Raw genomic sequence first — 17,191 nt, 5'->3', positions numbered from 1 at the left:
TATGGAATCTCAACAGCGCCCCTGGTCGGAGGTGGTCTTGTGTGGAGTCAAACCTCTGGACGTGGGCTGAAAAACCGGCGCAAACCGCGGGCGTGTAAGACGCAGAGTTTGCAGGTTTGACAGCGTCAGCGAACTGACTGTACGAGAAACGGGTCGCAGCAAATTTTGGACACATGAAATGCGGATTTAAACGATTTCTTGGGATTATTTTGTAAAGCTGATTGTTAAAAAATACTAAGTTCATTTACCGAAACGATTACAAGCAACAGAAGGAGCTTTACATATACAAAGAGTCTTTATTAATGCACGGCTAAACATATAATTCGCCACATAATTATGATAATTATACATAAATCGAAATATCTTGACAAATAGTAAATACTGAAAAATAATCGATGGTTAACAAGTTGTTTACCATTTGTGTCGCCAGTATGTGTATCTGCTTGCAAACATTTTTGGTCTATTAAAATAATCTATATTCTGTTGTAAATGTAGAATGCATACATGTAATTGTATGTCATATAAACATTTACTTTATTTGTTTAGTTGTATTAATGTATTTATTTAAACATATTTTGAAAATTGAATGTCTGTGATAGACATAGCGTGTGTTTCCATTGTTGGAGTCCTACAGGTGATGAGTGGTCTATAGCCGAAGCTTGTGCTTGTGCCTCTGAAGCACCTAGTTGTGACCACCAGGTGGCGACAAAGTCACGGTCAATTCTTCCACGGGACTTTTACAGTATACGCGTCCTGTCACGTTATTGATACGCAAAACTAACGAAACGATGAGCTTGTGGTTCAGTTCAGCGGTTATGATGACGGACTGAAACCCGGTGAGAGCACGGATCTGAATGACAAACCCCACACCGACACCGCACACGCAAAGTGGCTCTAAGTGTTTTAGGTTTTAGATGAGTTAGTCAGTTACCGCAAGTGAGCGGCGTAGATCTCTATCTCCGCACAGATGGGCGGATGATCTCTCTCTCTCTCTCTCTCTCTCTCCTGCTTCTGCTCCGTGCGTGTGTGCACGTTTCACAGTTTTCCCGTTGAAATCGTGGAAATGAGCGCTTCCTCGCCGAGAGGAGCGAGCACCATCAAAGGACGGACTTACACACGACACAACACAACATCCTACAGACACTGGAGCGCGTTCACGGTTCTTCGTCCGTAGTTCACCTGTCGAGGATGGAAATCTGACGGTGAGTTGAGCAGCATCCATTAAAGTTGTAGGTTGATGCTTTATGAGCAGGAAATGGAAGACCAGTTGGTTGATAACAGTTAATTTGTGTGATTTCCAGATTATTTGTATCCAGCCTTTTATATTTTCGTATTTCAAAATGAATATGAAGAGTTTCTGTAATATTGTAGAGCCTTCATGGAAAAACATGATTGATTTCTTGTAATGCACAGACAGGACGAGAGTGCAAATCATGGGCTGCTTTATCTTGTAGCAGTTAATGGGCTTGATGGGTTTGGCAGCAATTATTAGCCCACACTCCGTCTTGGACGACTTCCTGCTTGTGCGATTGTCAACATCATGATTAGATTGCTGTCAATGAGAGATTAGCCTGGGCTGCTTTGCTTTCTCTCCGGGCTGCATGCACGCAGTGTAGCCCGCAGCATTTACATAGAAAGCATGCATGCATTACAGATAACCACGTTAGAAGCCGCTCATCATGAGCTGTTTCGCCAACGCCCTAAATGAGCACAATCCAGTCCCGGTTCAGTCTGTGGGAGGAAGCAGCAAGCTCGGGCTGTGAGCACTTAGGGTCTGTGAGGATGCTGGTCCCGGAGGAGCCCACAGATACTTTAGTGTGATCACTCTGCCTGCAGATCCACTGAGTATGAATCACAAGAACCCCTTTAAATCCCACTAATTAATGATTGGCATTCTGTCAATCAATAATTATCATTTAATTGTTCCGAGGCTTAGAAAGGACAACTTCAAGTGCAACCTTTTACAAAGTCCAGTTAAGTTGAGGACACGCTCACGCTTTTTATTGTTTGCAAAGTCACACAGTCAAAACAAAACAGTTTGGTGAATACAGATTATTGTAGTTTTGTCTGACTGCGAATAATTTGCTTATCTGATCTAGTATTTAATAGTTTGATTTATAGAAGAAAGGCAAGAGTGAGAAAGAGCCTGCTGGTTGCTGAAACCAGCTGACGTATAGAAATATTAATACAATCTTGTTTATTAATTTTATTTATTATGTTACAAACATCTCCAGCGATGATGGCGGCGCCTGTGGACACGTGCAGATGCCTGTGGACATGCAGTCATGGCTGCTTCCACAGAGACATGACACAGTAATTTCTAGCAACGCCAACTCTACATTAGCAGAAGACTGCATTATTACTATACTATTAGCCAGGTTATACACATTTGTTAAAAAAATATAACTATGTGATCTATGAAATTTAAAAAAAAATAGATTGTTGTTATAAAATATTAGAATATACAGATTGAAGATTGAAAGTTGAAAAGCACATACATACATACATTCAACTCTTCAAAGCTTTTTTTGCAGAATTACATCACAACTACACTATGTACAACTTAGTGCTGTGGGCAGTTGATTGACCAATGTGTTTGTGATTGATTTCTTGCATCACAGCACAGCGCGTGGAAGTATTGTGTTACACTATTGCATCCAGATGAGGCCGAAGCTCCCAGTAGCCGGGCACCTACAGCCCCGCACAGATGCAGGACATTCATATTTAATATGGCGTAGGTCCACCGTGCACATCACACCAGCCGGGCCTATTAGGAGATGGATCTCTTCCCCCCACCGCTCTGCGGAAGTGTCCCCGCTTCAATCTGAGGGATGGAGAAGAATGCGAATCTCACCTGAAATTGATCATTGTCACATCCAGTGTTAATTTTATCTGCAGAGGAACAGATAATTAGATCTAATTTTACCAGCTGGCAGGAATTTATGTCCATGGCGGCCATCTTTGTTCTCATTATAGCCTGAAACTTACTGAGATGATAAAAAAGATAATCTTTTCTCTCCACCGTTTGATCAGCTTCAGCGTAACCTTTTCCTATTCAGTCCCCAATTGTTAACGTCACATCTCTGACCCCTCAGGCCGTCTTCGTCTTGGAGGCCAGCTGCTCTGCCTGAACGTGCAGGATGAAAAGATGGCGGAGCTGCTTGAACCACCAGGTCCGGACAGCTTCCGCCCCTTCAGCCACGAGTCCCTCAAGGCCATCGAGAGGCGGATCGCCGAGGAGAACGCCAGGAAGCCCAAAGGCGAGAAGAAGAAGCGCAGCAATGACAACAAGCTCAGGCCCAGTCGCGACCTGGAGGCAGGCAAGACGCTGCCCCTCCTGTACGGGGACGTGCCTAAAGGTCTGGTGTCGACGCCACTGGAGGACCTGGACCCCTGCTACGCCAATCAGAAAGTAGGTTCGTTAAATATTATCATCGCGAAGCAGTTTATTTTGTTTTATACAGTAATTCCTTTCTTTTGCTCAGACCTTCATAGTAATAAACAACAGTAAGGTCATCTACCGCTTCAACGCCTCTCCTGCCTTGTGCCTCCTGAGCCCCTTCAACCTTCTGAGAAGAATATCAATGAAGATTTTGGTACACTGATATCCTTTCATTGCGATGTTAATGTGACAAGTGGGAACCATGTAGAATCCTGTGCTTTATGAGTCGCTTTGGACGTTATCAAGCTATTCAATGGTCATTATCAGTGGCTATCAGCCCATATGTATGTATGGGCCGGTAGGTGCCCACCTACCTACTAGAAGGGGCGAGTAGGTGCAGTAGGTCGCTGTCATCGATCCGTAACGTAGATCTCGGATGATTTAACCAGTAGAGTCTGTAGGGGCGCTGTTGAGCAGTTGTTGACGGGAGGATCAAAGTTTTTGGTTTTGATTTTATTAGCAAGCATACCTTAGCAAGTAGCTAGCTGTATTGTGTTAGCTAACTGTAACCTTAACCCCCCACCCGTTATCTAACCCTAACCCTAACCACAATAACATTCTAAGCCGCTGAACGTAGCATCTTGTTAGATGTTAGTGAGTAGGTAGAGTAGGTACCTACTGGGCCATACAAATGGGCTGATAAGTTCCGATCAGCCCATTCGTTATGGGTGATAACATCCGAAGCGAGTGGCTTTATAATGTCAATATTTCATATTCCTTGACGCATGCATGCAAGTTGTTCAATAAGGTGATCATGTGCACTATCCTCGCCAACTGTGCATTTATGACCATAAGCAAACCTCCCGAATGGGCGAAGAACGTCGAGTAAGTCTCTTCTTTTTTTTCGAATGCTGCGTCACAGACAACGTTGCTGCTACGTTGTTCTTTTTTCACCCAACAGGTACACATTTACTGCAATCTACACCTTCGAGTCTCTGGTTAAAATCCTAGCCCGAGGCTTCTGCGTAGGGAAATTCACCTTTCTACGAGACCCATGGAATTGGCTGGATTTCTCCGTTATCGTCATGGCGTAAGCGCTTTGTAGAGTTGCTAATGTGCCTGTTTGTGGCGGGTCGGCCGACTAACTCCGTGCTTTCCTGCAGGTATGTGACGGAGTTCGCAAATCTGGGGAATTTCTCGGTTCTTCGCACCTTTAGGGTGCTGAGAGCTTTCAAAGCCATTTCTGTTATTCCAGGTAGGAAGTAGCAGAACCTGAGCCTCCTCCTCTCCACCATTGGCTTGTTCTGTGGAACAGATCATTCCTAATATGAAGTGCCTTGGGCTGATGAATTCCTCTGTATCTGACAGGCCTGAAGACCATTGTTGGGGCGTTGTTCCAGTCGGTGAAGAAGCTTTCTGATGTGATGATCCTGACTGTCTTCTGCTTGAGCGTCTTTGCCCTCATAGGGTTACAGCTGTTTATGGGCCATTTAAAAAGCAAGTGTCTTCGGATACCTACACAAAATAAGACCGGTGTGAATGGGACTAATCAGACAGATATTTGGGACGCATCCTGGGCACTGGACGAAAGTAAGCGCCTCCCTCTGTTGAATCATTCCTGAGAGCATTTGTTAGGACAACGCCATTCATATTTTCTTTTCTTTCCACCAGGAAATTATTATTACCTCCCAGGGAAAAAAGACCCGTTGCTGTGTGGAAATGGCAGCGCAGCTGGGTAAGACCGGATGAATGAGGAATATTAAACCTCGACCCCTTCAGGGTTTTACGCTCTCTGCTTGTTGCAGGCAGTGTCCAGAAGGATACAGGTGCGTTGTCTTGGGGAGGAACCCGGACTACGGCTACACAAGCTTTGACTCGTTTGGCTGGGCCTTTCTGTCCCTGTTTAGACTGATGACGCAGGATTGCTGGGAAGTCCTTTATCAACAGGTACATGTTGATTGGTTCATTTCCTTGTTGTCAACTCATTGTCTCCCTTAAGAAGATGTTTGGAGGCCGATAATGTGTTTTGGTGCTTACACGCCTTTGGGATTGTCAGAATATTTTGTGTGTCCTGTTCAAACCAGACACTAAAGGTAGAGCAGGTGCATCTTGGTCAAAAGGAACAAAGATGAGTCCAACAATGATTCAGGCAAACATAATCTGAATGGGCCTAAAAGGACAAACATGTCCAGCGAGCAGCATGTGGCTGACGCTGCGGGGCAAACATGAGCCGATGGTGCCGTTTGAGAACAGCGTGTAACATCACTCCCTTTCCTTTCAGACCTTGCGGGCCTCTGGGAAGCCCTACATGATCTTCTTCGTCCTGGTGATATTCCTCGGCTCCTTCTACCTGATCAACCTGATCTTGGCCGTGGTCGCCATGGCCTACGAAGAGCAGAGCCAGGCGACCATCAAGGAAGCCCTGGAGAAGGAGGAGGAGTTCCAGGCCGCGCTTGAGCAGCTGAAACGGCAGCAAGAGGACGCCCAGGTGAACGCCGGAACAGTGAGATGTAGACGTAAGGAGTTTATCTCCTTCCACCGCCTCACCCCGGCTGTCGTGTCACACCCCTCGCAGGCGGCGGCGTGTGTGGCTGCAGCGGAAGGCGATGACGCCGGCGAGAAAGACGGACGCGCGGAGAGCTCCTCCGACGCCTCCAAGCTGAGCTCCAAGAGCGCCAAGGAGCGGCGCAATCGGAGGAGGAAGCAGAAGGAGGAGAAGAGCAAGGGGGGCGAGGAGAAGCTGCCCAAGTCCGAGTCCCAGGACAGCATCAGGAAGGCCCGCTGCCGCTTCTCCGTGGACGCCAACCTCATCAACTACGACATGAAATACTCCACTGCCCACCAGGTTCAGAAGAATGAAACACATGCTTAATCCTAACACATTTTAATAATAATATCTGTTCAATAAATTCTGTCACAGTGCCAGTTTGATAATATCATCATCCCCATTATCACCTACTTCCATTATTGTCATCATGAGTCATAATTAGGATTTTTTTTATTTACTTTTCTATTGCGTACAGTGTAGTGTCATTACCATCATCATCTTCATAAGCATCCTCATCATCATCATCCTTTTCCTCTTTGTCATAATCTGATCATTGATCATTGTTTTCAGTCTTCACAAGTCATTTTCATTTGACAGTTTCCTTATAATGCTTACTAACGGCATTATGGCAATCATCATCACCGTCATCGTCGTCTTCATCATCATCATCATCAATGCTCTTTCGTCTTAGTAATGCCTCAGCACTGTCAACTGAAGAATATTTCTCTCCCGTAGTCCTTTCTGAGCTTTCGCGGACCCCTTTTCTCATCCAGACGGAACAGCAGAAACAGCGTTTTCAGCTTGCGCAGCCAAACGCGGGACGCGGGCTCCGAAAACGAGTTTGCCGATGACGAGAGCAGCATTTTTGAGGACAACCTGAGCCACAGAGGCTCCTTGTTTTTGCCCCGGAGGTTCGACCGCCGCAGCAGCAGCGTGAGCCAGTGCAGCCTCTTGTCACACCTCCTAGCTTTGCCCAATGGAGTTCAGCACGGCTCTTTAGAACGCAGTGGGGTCGTGTCTCTGGTGGGTCGGACCTCACTGCCGTCGTCACCTGTGGGACTCCTTCTTCCTAAAGTGACTTTAGATAAGGCCTCCACAGGAGACAATGTAAGAACATCCTGTTGAACCCAGATGGTGCCTTTTGATTTCCTCTTCCTTCCTCTTCCAGACCTTTTTCTTTCTGTCTGATGATCTCTATTCTGCTGATAATGGGCTTTGTTTTCTTTGCCGTAAATTAGCCAACCTGCTTCTTCTCAAGGGTTTTTAAATGACACCACACCCAGGAAATTAGTCCTGGTTTTGGATGTGCTTTTGTGCTTTGTTTTGTTTTGCAGTGTGTCAGTACATAAATCATATTCAGCGCCACATTGTCGTTTGTAAGAGTCCTTTCTGTCTCCAGGCTGACACCACGGACACAGAGTACAAACAGGGTGATGGAGGAGCCCAACAGGAGTTAATGGATTTCCTTGATGCTCCAGAGGCCAGGCAGAGAACCCACAGCATCGCCAGCGTCATAACAAGTACAATGGAGGGTGGGTCTTCCACACACTTGAGCATTCCATCTCGATTCAGCCACTGAGACGCCTCGCGTTGCGGGTGAGATGTGTTTACTCCATGGTTTCTGTGCACCAGAGCTCGAGGAGGCGCGGCAGAAGTGCCCCCCGTGCTGGTACGACTTCGCTCACACGTTTCTCATCTGGGAATGCTGTCCGCTCTGGCTGAAAGTCAAGAAGGTGGTCAAATTCATTGTGATGGACCCCTTCGTTGATCTGGCCATCACCATATGCATTGTGCTCAACACGCTGTTCATGGCCATGGAGCATTATCCTATGTCACCCAATTTCCAGTCTATGCTCAGTGTCGGCAACAAGGTGAGTAGACTGTATAAAATGCTGTTTATGTAATTGCAAAACGTTTAATTTCAGTCAGTAATGCTCAGTGTTTCTGTATCTGCTTTCTAAAGGTGTTTACTGGCATCTTCACAGCTGAAATGGTCCTCAAGCTCATTGCTTTAGACCCCTACTATTACTTTCAGACCGGCTGGAACATTTTTGACGCGGTCATTGTCAGTTTGAGCCTCCTGGAGCTCTGTTTGGAAAAAATGGGCGGCATGTCGGTCCTGCGATCGTTCAGATTGGTGAGTCCGGACACACGCTGCATGCGCGTCGCAGCCCGTGTGGCCCGGACGCCGGAGTCACGTGGTGTTTTTTTCTCCTCCACAGCTCAGAGTGTTCAAGTTGGCCAAGTCGTGGCCGACTCTTAACACGCTCATCAAAATCATTGGTAATTCGGTGGGTGCTTTGGGCAACCTGACTTTGGTGTTGGCCATCATCGTCTTCATCTTCGCTGTGGTGGGCATGCAACTGTTCGGAAAAAAATACAACGACTGTGTGTGTAAAATCTCTACCGAGTGCACTCTGCCTCGATGGCACATGAATGACTTCTTCCATTCATTCCTCATTGTGTTCCGAGTGCTTTGTGGAGAGTGGATAGAGACTATGTGGGACTGTATGGAGGTGGCTGGGACGACCATGTGCATCATTGTCTACATGATGGTCATGGTTATTGGAAACCTTGTGGTACATTCTCATCTATTATTGTCAATTCATGAGTCCAACCATCGCACAATTTTAAATATACAGTAGCTGGTTAATTTAATGAACAATCAACTATAATGTAGTTTAACTATTCATGTTCTCATAATAATATGATATTTCTCTAAAATGTCATTGAACCTTTCAGTAAGTGCTGTCGTTGTCTGCTAGGTGCTCAACCTGTTCTTGGCCCTGCTTCTAAGTTCCTTCAGTGCAGACAACCTGGCAGCGTCCGAGGGCGAGGGCGAGATGAACAATTTGCAGATCGCTATCGGGCGACTGCACAAGGGCATAGCCTTCACCAGGTCCGTGCTTCAGAGCCGCTGCAGCAGCATCTGCCTCAGGGACAAGAAGAAAGGAAAGGCCGAGGACAAATCCCTGGACGAGCTCCACAAACCCATGGGCCCAAACGGCGTGCCCAACCACACCATCATGGATTTCTCCAAGAACGGCAGCGCCGACGTGATGGGAGTGGACAAAACTGGGGACAAGTACATCGTCAGCAGCAAGAGCGATGATTCCATCATGTCCTTCATCAACAACCCCAGCCTGACAGTCACGGTTCCAATTGCCGCAGGAGAGTCGGACTTTGAAAACCTCAACACGGAGGACTTCAGCAGCGTCTCGTCCGACGTAGTGGAGTGCCACGTGGTAAGGACGCTCCCGTTGATGCAGTAGCTCGGCCCAGGCTAGCGTTCGCCCAAGGCGGCTAACGTTCCCCACGAGCGGCGGCCGCTGTCCACGGTTCTCGGTGAAATCGCGTGGCAGAATATTGTGTCACACAAGTCATTTTGAAGCACTTAACCACGAGGTATGAGCAAGCGGCGTGACGCTTCCCTGCAGATACCGTACACCCCGAGCCTTTAACGAGCGCAGGCAGAGGAAAGACCAGAGTGCAGATCTCATTATGTGCAATTTAAGACTGAGTGCAGTGGAGCCGAATCCTGGTCTGAATCTCGCATGAATTCTGACTGTCTGTGTGGTGGTTGACGTTGCAGTGATAACATGTTGAGTGATATATATATATATATATATATATATATATATATATATAAAACACTCAACATGTTAACATCATACGTGGTATATATATATATTTATATAATATATATTGCTTCTAGTTGTTTAGGTGGAAGTATTAGTTATGCTAATTGTGATATTTACTGTAGAAGATGCAATCATTTATTGCCCTATTGCCCTATGTTGAAAATTCAAACTGAGATTATTAAACACTGAAGTTTTAGAAAGCTAGAAGATAGATAGAAGAATAACGTCAATTTATAACCAGTGTCCAAAAGGAACCTAAATGCTTTATTTGTCTAATATACAGTATATCATACGGTAGCAGAGGGCGACAACACTGTCCAGTATATCGCTCCAACCTGTTACATCACTCACTGCACTACATTAGCTGGTCCCAGGACAGTCCGGAGCTCCTGCCTTCTCCAGGAAGGCGTTCAGGCTATTCTCATCTGCCAGCTATTAGGAGACACGCCCTGCAGAAAGCACTGAGTCCATGTGTACTGTCCACTGCCAGGCTGCATATCTCCTTTAGTATATATAATATTTCAGATGAGTTTTAATAAGAGGAAGACGTAGATCTGTGTTATTATTAACATTTTTTGAACAAACGTCATGTTTTACCATTTTCTTCATCTTTAGGTTATAGATGACGATGGGCTCAGCTCCTCTGAAGGCAGCACGGTCGACGTCATGGGACCCGGCGAGGGAGGAGAGTCAGTGGACTTTGAATTTGAGGAGTACATGGACCCCGACGCGTGCTTTCCCTATGGTGAATACGGCCACATCCACTACCAGCATCACTAACACCTGCTGCAACCTTTGCTGCACCACGTATGATTTCTCTCTGCCAGTTTGTGTCCAAAGGGTCCGGTGCATGCAGGTGAACGTGGACGTGGGCTGGTGGAAGGTGTGGTGGACTCTGAGAAAGACTAGTTACAGGATAGTGGAGCACAACTGGTTCGAGACCTTCATCATCTTCATGATCCTGCTCAGCAGTGGAGCACTGGTAGGTCAGAACATGTGTGGCTAAATTCCTCTCGTACTGTAGCATTATTAGTGATCATGTTTTTATATTACTTACATCCAGGCCTTTGAAGACATCTACATTGAGCAGAGGAAGACCATTAAAATAATCCTGGAGTTTTCAGACAAAATCTTCACTTACATCTTCATCCTGGAAATGTTACTGAAGTGGCTGGCGTATGGATTTGCAAAGTATTTCACAAATACCTGGTGCTGGCTAGACTTCATCATCGTCGCTGTAGGCTGAAACGCCCTCACACATTTATTTACTGTGGTATCTGCTGGTGTGTGACATGTCTGTGTGCTCCAGGTCTCTCTGGTCAGTCTGGTGGCCAATGCCATGGGGGCTTCACACATAGGTGCCATTAAGTCTCTGAGGACCCTGCGAGCTTTGAGGCCCCTGAGAGCCCTGTCCCGGTTTGAGGGCATGAGGGTAAGAATCGGTGCATTAGTACTGGAATCCGTCCTTTCCCCACCGTCTCTGAACGGGCCTCTGCGTGTCGATGCAGGTGGTTGTCAATGCCCTGCTGGGAGCCATCCCCTCCATCTTCAACGTGCTGCTGGTATGTCTCATCTTCTGGCTCATCTTCAGCATCATGGGCGTCAACCTGTTTGCAGGGAAGTACTACCGTTGTCTCAACAAAACCTCAGGTGAAAGATTCCTCACTTCCGAGGTGAAAAACATGTCACAGTGTGATGAACTGGGCAAAAACATTTCAGTTTGGAAGAACCATAAAATCAACTTCGACAATGTTGGCATGGGCTATCTGGCGCTCCTGCAGGTGGTAAGTGACTGAGCTATGCCTTTCATTTACTTTATGGAGCATAAACAATACAAATCACTCATCAAGCCACCTAAATGAATAATAATCTTTACTTGTTGTTCTACAGGCCACATTCAAGGGTTGGATGGATATCATGTACGCCGCTGTGGACTCCACCAAGGTACTGCAGCTTAGCTCAGCCTGTTAAAATGACACTTAGTCCTGGAATAACAGTTCAGTATGAATATATTTTAACTTTATTTTTTAAGTCGTGTTTTTTTCATTTTTCTATTATTTTCGAAAATTGATTTAATCTTCATTGCTAATGAACTGTTTTTCTGTCTCCATCATAGTTGAAAGACCAGCCTTCGTACGAGAACAGCCTGATGATGTACCTGTATTTTGTTGTTTTTATTATATTTGGAGCCTTCTTCACACTTAATCTCTTCATCGGTGTGATCATTGACAATTTCAACCAGCAAAAGAAAAAGATAAGTATCGAGTCTGTTTTAGATGAAAATATAGTGTTCTATAGTGCTACTTTCTCATCTCCTCATTACTTTTTTGTGCGTGTACTGTATTAACGTGCCTCGTTTTCGCTCTTTACTTTGGAGGCCAGGACATCTTCATGACTGAGGAACAGAAGAAGTACTACAATGCCATGAAAAAGCTGGGCTCAAAAAAGCCTCAGAAGCCAATTCCGAGGCCATCAGTAGGTCACTTCTGTCTGTCTCTGTCCTGTGCCTTGCTCCACGGCACATTTCGAGTGACTTTTCCTTGCCTCTGTTGTGTGTCACTTGCAGAACAAGATTCAGGGCTTCGTCTTTGACTTCATCTCAAAGCAAGCGTTTGATATTGTAATAATGGTGCTCATATTTCTAAACATGGTAGCCATGATGGTGGAAACGGCTGAGACGACCGAGGAGAAGACCAGGACCCTCTACTGCATTAATAACGTGTTCATTTGCATCTTCACTGGAGAGTGTCTGCTGAAAATGATCGCGCTTCGCCACTACTTTTTCACAAACGGATGGAATGTGTTTGACTTCATCGTTGTGATTCTTTCAATCATCGGTAGGCCTTGCCTCCCTTTTTGAATGCTCGTACAGCATTCAGCTCGTTTAACGTTTGCTTTTCTCCCTCCTCAGGTGTGTTTCTCTCAAATCTTATCGAAACGTATTTTGTTTCGCCGACCTTGTTCAGAGTCATTCGACTGGCTCGAATCGGACGAGTTCTCCGCCTTATTAAAAGTGCCAAAGGAATCCGCACACTCTTGTTTGCCTTGATGATGTCACTTCCTGCCTTGTTCAACATCGGGCTCCTGCTCTTCTTGGTGATGTTTATTTTCGCCATCTTCGCCATGTCTAACTTTGCTTACGTCAAGAAGGAAGCGGGCATCGATGACCTTTTTAATTTTGAGACTTTTGGCAACAGCATGATATGTTTGTTCCAGATCACCACGTCAGCAGGGTGGGACGGCCTGCTGTCTCCAATTCTCAACAAATATGAAGATGATTGTGACGCTAAAGCAGAAAATCCCGGCAGCAATGTAGAGGGGAACTGTGGAACCCCTGCCGTGGGAATTGCCTTCTTTGTGAGCTACATCATCATATGTTTTCTGATTGTGGTGAACATGTACATTGCAGTCATTCTGGAAAACTTCAGCGTGGCCACCGAGGAGAGTGCGGACCCACTCAGCGAGGATGATTTTGAAATGTTTTACGAGGTCTGGGAAAGGTTCGATCCTCATGCGACGCAGTTCATCGAGTACACGAAGCTGTCGGAGTTCGCGGACAACCTGAACGCACCGCTGCGCATCCCCAAGCCCAACAAGCTGGAGCTGATGTTCATGGACCTACCCATGGTGAGCGGCGAACGCATCCACTGCCTGGACATCTTGTTTGCGTTCACGAAGCGCGTTCTAGGCGAGGGTGGGGAGATGGATATCCTGAGGGAACAGATGGAGGAGCGCTTCATGGTCAACAACCCTTCCAAAATGTCCTACGAACCCATCACCACCACCCTCCGCCGCAAACAGGAGGACGTGTCGGCTGCCGTCATCCAGAGGGCGTTCAGGCAGTACACAAAGAAAAACGTGACAGCCTTCGGCCCGTCTACTGGTCACGCTCGAAAGGATAAAGCGGCCTCTGCCAAAAAGGCCGTCGCAGAAAAGAAATCTAAAGGTGAACTGGCACCTTCCACTGCCTCTCAAGCTGCGTCTCACGGTGTGGTGACGAATGGGAAGAACAAATATGAAAAAGACAAGAGCGAAAAGGAGGTTGTGACCAAAGACGTCAAAAGGCAGAATACGGAGTAAAAGGTTCAACAAAGAGATTTTTTTTCCATTTACAAAATGTTTACAGCCTTCGGGAAACGACAAAAGACATCCAGTGGACTCCCTTAGCTTGCATGGATATCTATGCCAAAACTGAGTCTAAAGGTTGGTGCCTGAATGGGAAAGCCGCTCATCCGGGCTGTAATGGGACCATTCAGACTGGGCTCAGGAGCCGGGATGCCTTTTGACTGATCATGGGGATGGGCAACGTGTCCTGAACGACACATTAGTTAATGCTGTAAGTTGCTTTTGCAGCTAGTTCTGCTATTCAGTGTCCAAGTGTCTTGAATTGCAGTTATATCAATCTATTAGTTACCTTCATTTTTTTAGTTTAATAACTTTTATAGTTTTTTTTACTCTTAAAAAGGGTTTTTTCCTTCAAGGGTGGTCACGTGTAGAGGCGAGTTTTGCTTACTTAGTACTTGACAAATTCTAATGGCCGTACTTGACAAATCCAAGAGACTGTTGCCTATAACTACAGATCTGCATGAGTGTTTCTCCATGGTTATGCATGCTAAACCGCGCTACTGCCATCCAGCTCGCTCGTTTATCACTGTCACAGCACATCATTCAGGTTCGCTCAGGTCGCGAAGGCATCGTCTCAGCCTGCCGTCTGCTACTCGTGCGCCATTTACAATATTGTTAATTATGTGCAAATGTAACTGTGAAGCTGTCTTTTCAATAACAGAGTTGGCAAAAAACGGGTTGTTTTTGAAAAACTAAAAACCCTGCAGACCTGTTATGAGTAACATCCCTTAACCACGAACATCTCACAGTTTGCTCTAGGAGGATATCAGGCTTGTTTCTAAGACGGCAGCATCATAAAATATTGTTTTTTTTGGCATTTTTTTCTTTTTTTTAATTTCTTTTGCTGTTGAATCTAATTGTGTATTCTGTAATGATTATGAAATAATCCTATAAATTATAATTGCTATTTATGACCAATGACCCAACTATATTATCCATGTTCTGCTGTATTCAGGTATACATACATTTACTGTTGAGTTGAAAAATGCAAATGTCTTGTGTTGGATATTTTATATACACTCATGCCATTGAAGTTTCTTTTTAGTTTTTTGTACTACAAGTTTTAATTTAAAAATAAGAAACTAGAAAGGTGAAAATTCATCTTTTATATTTCTTTGTGCTTTGGAAACTGTTCAACAGTTTAACTCTCAATTTTTATCATGAGAAATATCTAAGTTAGACGTAAGACGGCTCGAAATCTTCTAAATGAATGTCTCAAGAACATGACAATGCACATTTCATGTGTCTCTGGCTGTTTCCTAATTCTGTTTACATTTTATAGTAGCAGTTGTGCTACTTTTGTAAATTCCAACCACCCTGTATTGTGTCACAACTATCTGTTGTATAAAACTATGGTTCCAAATATATTTTGCATGTATTTAAAATGTTACGTACAGTAATTGCGCTATACTTTATGCATAATGAAAGAATGTTTTTCATATTTAGATGTTAACATCTCCCAATATTCATATGCATAATGCTTGTAGTGTTCAAATAAACTGCATGCAAGACATTGCTATAACCCATTTCATTGAAAGGCCAAAAGAATAAAAATCAGATGTACATCAAGGGTGTGTAAAATATTTATTTATTTAATCATGCTAAAAAGACATACACACACACACACACACACACACACACACACATATATATATATATATATATATATATATATATATATATATATATAGAGAGAGAGAGAGAGAGAGAGAGAGAGAGAGTGATATTTATATATGATATATAGAGCAGCCCACATTGCTTGGATGTCGTTTGCTCTCCTGTCTTTGAATGAAACGTTGAACTGTCCTACAGTAACTGTCGGTGTTATGTTATAATGACAAAAACACTTTTTTTTATTCTTTATATCTTTTTTGAAGAAAGGCACATTAGAGGAGCTGTTTGAACCTGTTCGCCCAGTAATATGAATATGCTTTTGTGAGGCTATGTGAGTTCTATTGTTTGGGTCTGAGCTTTTTAGATGTTGTGGGTTTTGTTTCTTTGTGTGTGTACTTTGTGTACTCGTGTGCAGAACAGACCTTGCTTGACACTTTACTTTACACGTTCTAGAGCATTGGGCTCTGCCGAGTCAGCACGACGCTGTCCTAAATATTATCTTAAAGTAAATTTTTGGAGACCTAAAAATTGATGCACATTGTAGAACAAGGAATCAAATGTATTGCCGCTCACGAATGAGAGACGATGATGGGTGTGAGTCAGCGGTCTGGGCCAGGTCTGAAAGCGACTGGCATCAACTGAAGCACATAAATCAGTGTGAGCTAAAAATTTTAAAAAAACAAAAACGCTGTCCCTTTCCTTAAAATGCAGGACTCTGGTGACAGTGATGTGAATATTTAGTTTTATGTTTATTTTGTAGTAACAGTGTTAATTAACACGTGTCTGTCAAGTCAAAAGCCTCAAATTATTTATGTGCTGAAACCCTGTTTGGTAAACTAGTGTCGTCGATGTCAGGCAGGCAAAGAGTCTGGTCGTGTAGTTAAATGATTGTGATGAGTAAATCATTAGGCTGTCGTGTCGAATTGGGTTCCTGTTGAGTGAGGGGTTTTCATTCTGAAGGAGTGCTAACGACGTCGATGATTCAGTGACATTAAGCATCAGCTTTTACAGTTAGAAGCTTTATGACTGTTACAGTGCTGATTGCCACCACGCCACAATCAGCATTAGTGTCATTTCACAGGCTGTTAAAATGTTGACGTTTAAAATGTAATGAGCTCTCAAACTGTTAATGCTCTGACATATTGACTGTTTGAATCTCTTGGGATTTCGAGAGCACTTACAGTATGAATGTAGGACTTTAAGCAAAGTATCATCAGCGACACATTTGTTTTTTAGTGATTTAGGCACAATATGGCAACATGGAACTGTCAGGTGTCTACACATGTACAGGTTTAATACTTTTGGTGTATTGCTTTTAAGCAAAAAACTTTTTTCAGCAAACATCCTTCCAAGTAGCTGGAATCTGGTTTTTGGGTGTGCTTTGTGGGTCCTGCTGGAAACTATTAGCGTCTTAAGGGGGTAGAACGTTTTATTAATTATTAAAAACAGTCAATACTCATTATACTCCTGCGTTGCTTATTGTGGCGGTTGAATCCCTGGGACGGTAAACAGAAGGCTGACGGCGGAGTGTGGCTTGTCCCTGCCGCTCGGTCTCGCAGCAGTGATGCGATTTTCACTTTGTGCCGCACCTGCTCCATCTTATTTGATGGCTCCCATATTGTTTTTCTGACAAAGCAGTGATCAGATCAATCGCACTCAGAGTTATAGAAGAATAATGCAAGACAATATACAATGAAATAGCCAATGGCAAAAAGCATCACACAGCAACAAGTGGGGCTAAAGTGCAGATTGCCTGTTTTATTAACCTGTAAATCAAGGGTGATGCTGCAGATTCTGCCAGTTGCTCAGCAACAGGAAACCCAGCTTCTCACTCGCCTGCATTAGGGTGGAAGGTCAGATGTTGGTCTGCCTTCCTCACCC

The 17,191-nt window shown here is 44.5% G+C and overlaps 1 protein-coding gene across 1 annotated transcript; it reads left to right on the top strand.

Moving 5' to 3' along the window:
• The first annotated feature begins 1 nt into the window (after window position 1).
• scn1laa (sodium channel, voltage-gated, type I-like, alpha) lies at window positions 2-15,265 on the top strand. The gene is made up of 27 exons (XM_055504986.1): window positions 2-1,202; window positions 3,096-3,412; window positions 3,486-3,601; window positions 4,175-4,267; window positions 4,344-4,472; window positions 4,546-4,637; window positions 4,751-4,972; window positions 5,054-5,117; window positions 5,188-5,329; window positions 5,664-5,870; window positions 5,958-6,227; window positions 6,666-7,037; window positions 7,330-7,462; window positions 7,563-7,801; window positions 7,894-8,067; window positions 8,153-8,509; window positions 8,696-9,175; window positions 10,187-10,316; window positions 10,399-10,553; window positions 10,635-10,808; window positions 10,881-11,003; window positions 11,080-11,355; window positions 11,462-11,515; window positions 11,688-11,825; window positions 11,942-12,046; window positions 12,138-12,408; window positions 12,483-15,265. Exons 2-27 carry the CDS (start codon window positions 3,149-3,151, stop codon window positions 13,649-13,651), a joined length of 5,949 nt encoding a protein of 1,982 aa, XP_055360961.1. The 5' UTR covers window positions 2-1,202; window positions 3,096-3,148; the 3' UTR covers window positions 13,652-15,265.
• The last annotated feature ends 1,926 nt before the right edge of the window (window positions 15,266-17,191 follow it).

This window comes from Betta splendens, chromosome 21, assembly GCF_900634795.4.
Source record: "Betta splendens chromosome 21, fBetSpl5.4, whole genome shotgun sequence".
Taxonomy (NCBI): Eukaryota; Metazoa; Chordata; class Actinopteri; order Anabantiformes; family Osphronemidae; genus Betta; species Betta splendens.
Note: the sequence above shows the minus strand (reverse complement) of the source record. Positions and strands in the feature narration are given on the sequence as shown.

Excerpts from the sequence above, each read along its gene's own strand:
- scn1laa (XM_055504986.1), top strand. The coding sequence starts at position 3,149 with ATGGCGGAGCTGCTTGAACCACCAGGTCCGGACAGCTTCCGCCCCTTC. Across the intron at positions 4,473-4,545 it reads TTCTCCGTTATCGTCATGGC|GTATGTGACGGAGTTCGCAA; the intron begins GTAAGCGCTTTG and ends GCTTTCCTGCAG. Across the intron at positions 10,554-10,634 it reads TGCTCAGCAGTGGAGCACTG|GCCTTTGAAGACATCTACAT; the intron begins GTAGGTCAGAAC and ends ACTTACATCCAG.